This window comes from Echinops telfairi, unplaced genomic scaffold, assembly GCF_000313985.2.
Source record: "Echinops telfairi isolate 266 unplaced genomic scaffold, ASM31398v2 ScPeMD7_2291;HRSCAF=2852, whole genome shotgun sequence".
Classification (NCBI taxonomy): Eukaryota; Metazoa; Chordata; class Mammalia; order Afrosoricida; family Tenrecidae; genus Echinops; species Echinops telfairi.
In genome coordinates this window covers 48,229,536-48,236,478 of record NW_022106189.1, presented here as the reverse complement: position 1 = coordinate 48,236,478, position 6,943 = coordinate 48,229,536, and the positions used below count along the sequence as shown (strand labels likewise).

At 52.2% G+C, this 6,943-nt stretch overlaps 1 protein-coding gene across 2 annotated transcripts in view; it reads right to left on the bottom strand.

Moving 5' to 3' along the window:
* The window catches only part of ZNF276 (zinc finger protein 276), a 19,357-nt gene extending 12,875 nt beyond the window's left edge, over window positions 1–6,482 (bottom strand). The window contains exons 1-5 of one of the 2 annotated variants that reach the window (XM_004704495.3): window positions 6,072–6,482; window positions 5,749–5,798; window positions 5,230–5,676; window positions 4,252–4,330; window positions 3,239–3,322 (exon numbers count right to left, since the gene is read on the bottom strand). In XM_004704495.3, coding sequence (XP_004704552.2) covers window positions 3,239–3,322; window positions 4,252–4,330; window positions 5,230–5,676; window positions 5,749–5,798; window positions 6,072–6,400 — 989 coding nt within the window. In that variant the 5' untranslated portion in view covers window positions 6,401–6,482. The remainder of the gene's footprint in view (window positions 1–3,238; window positions 3,323–4,251; window positions 4,331–5,229; window positions 5,677–5,748; window positions 5,799–6,071) is intronic. The other variant, XM_045293576.1, reaches the window with a different exon arrangement.
* Between the last annotated feature and the right edge of the window lie 461 nt (window positions 6,483–6,943).

Here is a 6,943-nt window from a genome sequence, read left to right as displayed (position 1 = left end):
GTCAGTCCCGTTGTTTTCTCCTCCAGATTGTTCATCCAGCCTGTCCTATCCAGACAGGCCTGCGGAGACAACATGCATAAAAACAAGACAGAGCAAAACCTTTTTAATTGCTCAATTTTTAGACTACTTCAGGGGATGTTTTTGCTTAAGGTAATCTCAGGGCAGTAGTCTCAGGGGCTCATCCAGCTCTCAGGGTTCCGGGTCCCCTGTCATTCTTTTAACTTGTGGGAAAAATAGTTCTCCCAGTACCACTTTTTTTCTTTTTAAAACTTTTTATTGTGAATTAGGTGAAGACTTGTGGGTCAAATCATGTTTTAGATGCAATAATTCGTACATTTTCTTTTGATAAATTCTCTTTATTGAAAAGACAGATTAAAAAGAGATTTTTCACTGCCATCGAGTTGATTCTGACCAATAGTGACCCAAAGGGACAAGACAGAACTGTCCCTGTGGGTGTCTTCTCATTCATTATAGTCCCTCTGTGCACCATCACTTACCCTACTTCCTCCTGCTTTCCTAACCTTCTGAATTTTGTCCTTGAGGAAAGGCTGCCCTTTTGCTCTCAAACGGTTGGGTCCTCTAAGGTGTATTTATTGTTTTCTTATAAACCTATTTAGCTAAAAATTGATCCACCAAGCCAAACCAGAAAAACTCACTGCCATCAAGACGACTCCAACTCATAGGGTTCACCCTAAAGGAGAGGGTAGAACAGCCCCTGTGGGTTTCCAAGACTGCAACGCTTAAGGGAGCAGAAGCCTGCATTCCACCCGTGTGGTGGTTTCAAACTGCTGAGCCTGGGGCTGGCTAGCAACCCAACTTGTACCCATTGCCCCGCAGGGCTCCCACTGCGGATTCACAGGAAGAACTCACCTCCAGACCCGAAGGACCACCGTCCAGGGCGTTCCACCAGAACCTGGTGAACCCTTATGACTGTGGATCTATACCTCCCACCATAAAAAGATAAGACCCCAAATGGCTCAAAGTCCTAACTAATACTTAGGGAACACAACGGCAATGCATTTGGACTTCGTCTTCAAGTGTGGGTTTGTAGCTATGACACCACAACAGCAGGTAAAAGAGAAACACTGAACTTTGTCAAATCTTTATCAAAGGACTGTATGAGCAAAGTGAAGAGACAACCCACAGCCTGGAAATAAGATGTGGGGAACCACACAGCTAGTACGAATTGAACACGCAGAGTGCATAGAGAACGCCTAGGTTTTAACACAAGACAAGCAACTGTTCCAAAAACAGAGGGGACCCAGGCCTGACATCGGGCCCAAGTAGAAGATGCCTTTAAAATGATGATGGTGGCAACAAAGCCCACATGGAAGAAGCACACCAGCCTGTGTGATCACTAGGTGTTGAAGAGATGAGGTATCAGGCATCAAAGAACAAAAAAATCATACCATTGTGAATGGGGGAAAGTGGGGAGAGGGGACCCAAAGCCCATCTGTAGGCAACTGGATATCCCCTTACGGAAGGGTCGTCGGGAGACAAGCCAGACAAGGTACAGTGTAGCAACGATGAAACATACAACTTTCCTCTAGTTCCTAAATGCTTCCTCCCCCCCCCACTATCATGATCCCAATTCTACTTTGCAAGTCTGGCTAGACCAGAGGATGTACACTGGTACAGACAGGAACTGGAAACACAAGGACTCCAGGGCGGGTGATCCCTTCAGGACCAGTGGTGAGTGGCGATACTGGGAGGGTGGGGGGAGGGGAGGGTGGAAAGGGAGAACCGATTATAAGGATCTACATATAACCTCCTCCCCGGGGGACAGGCAACAGAAAAGTGGGTGAAGGGAGACGTCGGGACAGTGTTAAGATATGACAAAATAATAATTTATAAATTATCAAGGGTTCAGGAGGGAGGGGGAGCAGGAGGGAGGGGAAATGAGGAGCTGATGCCAGGGGCTTCGGTGGAGAGTGTGTTTTGAGAATGTTGAGGGTAACGAATGTACAAATGTGCTTTACACAATTAATGTATGTATGGATTGTGATAAGAGTTGTATGATCCCCCGATAAAGTGATTTTTTAAAAAAATAAAATAAAGGCAACGTATGTACAAATGTGCTTGATACAACTGATGTATGGATTGTGATAAGAGCTATAAGAGCACCAATGAAATGATTTATTTTTTTAAAAAAAGAAGAAGAGGTGGCAAAGCCCTGAAATAGACATTTCACCAAAGAAGAAAGACATGGTCAGCAAGCACTTGAACAGATTTTCAAAATCCTTAATCATTAGGGATATAAATGTACACCCAAACCACCAGGAGACGCCACTTCCCACCCTGTAATCTGGCTGTTTTAAAACGGAAAATAGGTGACGATTTGCAGAAACCCGAACTCTAGTCCACTGCTGAAGGAACTGTAGAATGACACAGCCACTGTGGAAAACTTCAACTAAGAATGGTTATACCACCCAGCAACCCCACCCTTGGGTGTACACTCAAGAGGAAATGAAAGTAGGAAGGCCTCATTCACAATGGCCAAGAGGTAGAAACAAACTAAATCAACAGAGGAAAGGTTAAAGAAAATGTGGTGGTGTACCTGCACATACACACAACGGAGTATTCCTTCAGTCTGATGCATGCTATGACACAGAGGAACCTTGAAAACACGTCGAGTGAAATCAGTCATAAAAAGGCAAATACTGCACCGATCTCCCTTAGACGCATTAGCTCACCTATACTATATAGGCAATTATATAAAGACCAACATTTTACTGGGGGTTTCCCTGGGAGAGAGGGAGGGAGGAAAAGAAACTATTGCTTCGGGGGCACTGAGCTTCTCTTACGCAGAGTAGAAGTGCCCCTGGGGCTTCCAGAATGTAACGCTACGAGGAACAGAAGACCCATCTCTCTCCCTCAGAGAGCCCTGGTGCTTTCGCTGAACCGCTGGCCCTGAGTTTAGCAGACCAATGCATAATCCACCAGGGCTCCTTTTTTTTAGCTTCTCCGAAGGGTGACAGAAATATCTGCAGATAGGTCATAGTGATGTTTCAACAACAAAATTATAACTAACTTCATTAAATTATACAAGTAAAAAACATTGAAATGGCAAATGCTTTGTTACATGTAGACTGACTACAAAATAATTAAATAAGAACATCTCTTCTCAGCCACTGGCTGCTCCTCCCAGTACAGCCCCACCCCATAGCTCCAATAGCCCTTTCGTGCTCTGGTCCCCTGCAAGATGCCATTCCCCAGGACAGCTGGTAGCCAGCCTCACCTCTTCTCCGGATATGGCTCGAAGGACTCGTCAGATGATGGGACATTCTGCTGCTTGTCATGCTCATCGTCACTCAGGAAATCTCTAGGGAGGAGAGGGGCACCTCGGTCAAGCCCCGGACAGTGGGCAGGCCACACATCACGTTCAGTTTGCCCAGACTTCCCACCGAATCCTAAAATGTCCCATTCTCCAACTCCACTTCCTATCACTGAAGTCAAACAGGTCAGCAAACCACCTGCAACTGAACGTCAAGCCAGAACCTCACAATGGACGGCCCCTTGAGAACCCTCACTGGGTGTGAGACCCCCCCAGAACAAGTGGCCTTGCCCCAAAAGTACTTCAGAAGTTAGCCACCTTGCCTTGTAATTGCAAGGTGTATCTAATTAGCAGGCAAAGTTCACAAAGTCAAAAGCAAAAACCTATCCACCTGTAACCTTTTCCTAACAGGTAAGCTGCCACCAAGACTGTTAGGCAGCACACTCTGGGTGGTTAGCCAGTTCTCACCCCACTACTTCCAGCACCCACAGTCATTCATTTTGAGCACCCATGGGGCAGCATCAAAATAGTTGTCTGGCATCTGGCCAGATCCAGGTGGGAACAGGCCCTGAGAGCACCCTCCAAGGAGAGGGTGTGACCACCACCTCCACATCCTGCACAGAGCCTCTACTTCATGTCACAGTCAAAGGCAGAGCCTGGCCTCCTCTGCACTGGGGACCTCTAGGGTTGGGACAACATGGAGACATTGAAGGACAAGATCATGTGGAAGGAGTTAAGCAAGTGGCCTGGACATGAGAGCATCCTGAAGTCACAAAGAGGGCCCACTCCTGTAATGCACCGACCACGGCACTTGTCAGGCCTGAGGCTAGCTTGTAAGCCCCCCAATCTACTCCTTCCTCCCAATCTCAAGCGTGGAGGGGAGGTGGGGACTAGGGCCAGGCAGGAAGCACCTAGAATGGCGGAGTTTGGTTTTCGAAGAAGGAATTTTAGGCTGTTGAAACCCACTCTTCTCTCACCCCTCAGAAAGGTCACTGAACTCGTCTTTTACCCGATCATCCGAGGTTGAAGATGGAACCTGCTTCTCACTCAACTGCCCTGAGAAAGAGAAAAGGCTCCTGTTACCACAGTGCCTCCCCAGTCTCCCCATCACCAGTGCCAGGCACAGACCACCTCACCAAGCCCAGCCCCTCCCATTAGTTCAGACTCAGTACTGGGTGGGTGTTCTCAGATATTAAAAAAGTATGTTTACACAAGCATTGTGTGTACACAGTGTAACAAGCCAAGGAGTACAAAAATGCACACATAGCCACAGCAACTACTCCCTGCCCACCCCGTCCCTAGATCCCTTTACCTGAACAGAGCTTCAAGTTTGTAAAACGCCACCCACTCTAACGTGTGAATAGTTGTGAAGCCCTCACACGCACACAAGAGTATGTACAAATAAGTATGCACAAATAACACACTCGAGGCTTCCACTGGGAGGCTGGCCCCTGCCCTCCAACGCCAGCATCCTAGGGCAGCCACAATGGGATCCAGGCCTCAAACAAGGGACCTGTGTTTGCCCATCCGTACTGGTCCCACTGGAGTGTCCTCAGGACAACTGGCTGAGGTCCAGGGAGTGACCTGCAGCTGGCCCCAAATATGAGCTTCAGCAGCAGCGGCTTGCCCCTCCCCCCCACCCTATGGACAAGGGCCCCATTCTTCTTTCCTCTGACCTCTCAGCCTACAGGGCAGGCTAGTGCCCTTTGCTCAGAACATGGGACCAAAGAAGACTGGAGGTTGGAGGCATGCGCCTTTACAGAAACTGCTTCAGCCAGCTGCTCACAAAGGTTCCAGGGGCCCAACTGGACTGCAGCCTGGCTTCCTCTGCCAAGGGAGTAGCAAAGACCCCTCTGAGGGGCTGCAGTGGCTCCCACATTGTTCCCACCAGTCTCCTCAACAGCCCCCCCACAACTTCCAGTCTCAAGATGAAGGCAGCTGGAGAAGTCTCATACCTCGAGCCCCACTGGGGGGTGGCCTTGGCTGGGGTGGGGCACTCTGCCCAAGTCCCACAGGACTGCCATCCAAGAGAGGCTGGGCCGTGTCTGTGCTGGGCAGCACCTCTGTCTCAGTCTCGGCCGTGGTCCCTCTGTCCTGGGAGTGTTGGGGGGCAGCCCCAGCAATGTTGAGCCCCCGACTAGGAGTAAGCCTCTGAGCGGTCTCCTTGTCCCACTCCCACTTGACTGCCAGCGCGCTGTCCAGCATGAAAGCCCCACAGCCAGAGTCTGTGTCCATGGCATAGTCGTGACCCTGGCTGCAGGCCCATATGGCCTGGATGACACCGCAGTATTCAGAGGACAGTGTCTTTTGCAGACTGGGCAGGGCCCCGCAGCCAGCCGCGTGCCCATGCACCCACCCCACTAGGGCCTGCAGGCACTGGGGGCTCCACGTGACCTGGTCTGCTGAGGAAAGTGGATAGAGTCAGCCTGGGCCAACACCTGCCACGCCAGCTGCCCATGCACCCCAACACTCACCTGGACATGAGCCATCCGTAGCAGCAGCAGTCTGAGGCTGCATTCCAGCCCTACAAAAGATCGGGGTGGCTGTGAGCAAGAGCCCAAGTCTCTGTTTTGCATTCAAGGCTGTCCCCTAAGGTCTCAGAGTGTCCTGCTGTCCCTCAGGTGACGACTACTCTACTAGTCTTGCTTGCACTTCACCACCGGCCCACTGCAGTGGTACTCACACTGTGTCCCCTCTGCAGATGGTCCTCACCTGACCTGGCCTGCCTGTTCCCACACCTGGTCCCAGACAGTACCCAGGGTCACTCTCTGACCAAGAAGTACAAATGGGTGCCTACTTTGCACACGGCTTCCGGCGACACGTGGGGGAGGCGTTCACCCTCTGTAGGAAGGAGCTGAGCAGGCTGTGGCACTGGTAGAACTGGGCATGGCAGTTCTTGCAGACAAAGGGTGACAAAGCTGGGTCCTGGAGGACAGGCACCCCCAGCAGCCGCTGGAAGTCCCTGATGAAGACGTGTTCACCCGGGGGGGTTCGCTCCACAGTTTCCCCAGTCCCCCTGCTGGAAATGCTGCGGAGACTCCTGGAGGAGAACTTCCCGTGGCAAAGGCGGCAGTGCCCCATGGAGAGCATCCGGCCTGGTCCTGGGCAAAAAGCAGCAGTGGACATGAAGGGCGGTCATGACTGAGGCCAGCTCCCACAGCAGAGGTCGAAGGTACAGGGCTGGGGGGCGGCACTTCTAGTCTAAAAATACCCTCGGAGTGCCCTCACTGAACCCCCAGCTCACCCAGCAAGGGCCCCGTGCTACAGCGTGAGCCTCCCTCCTCCATGGCGCCCCAACCCCGCCCAGCGCCCCCATCCAGCACACCGAACCGCCCTTGGCCTTAGTGCTTCACGTGGACTGGCTCCCCCGTCACCCCAATCCCATCTCACCCTCACCCCTCGATCCCGTCTCTCCCAGGCCCTCGGGCCTCGGCACTGGGCCGCTCCCGCTCAGGAGCGTGACGCAGAGCCCTCCGGCCAGTTCAGCAGTTGCTTTAGAGGCCCCGCGGCTCCCCGTCGGCTTCAGGCGTCAGCTCGGGGTCGGAGAGGGGGAGCGGCCACCTCAAGGTCACAGCGCCGGTCCCTCGCGCGAGTCCTAACGGCGCGGCCGCCCTCCGCCGTAGAGGCCCAGCCCGCGCCCCGCCCGGTCCCCAGTCCAAGCCGGGCCCA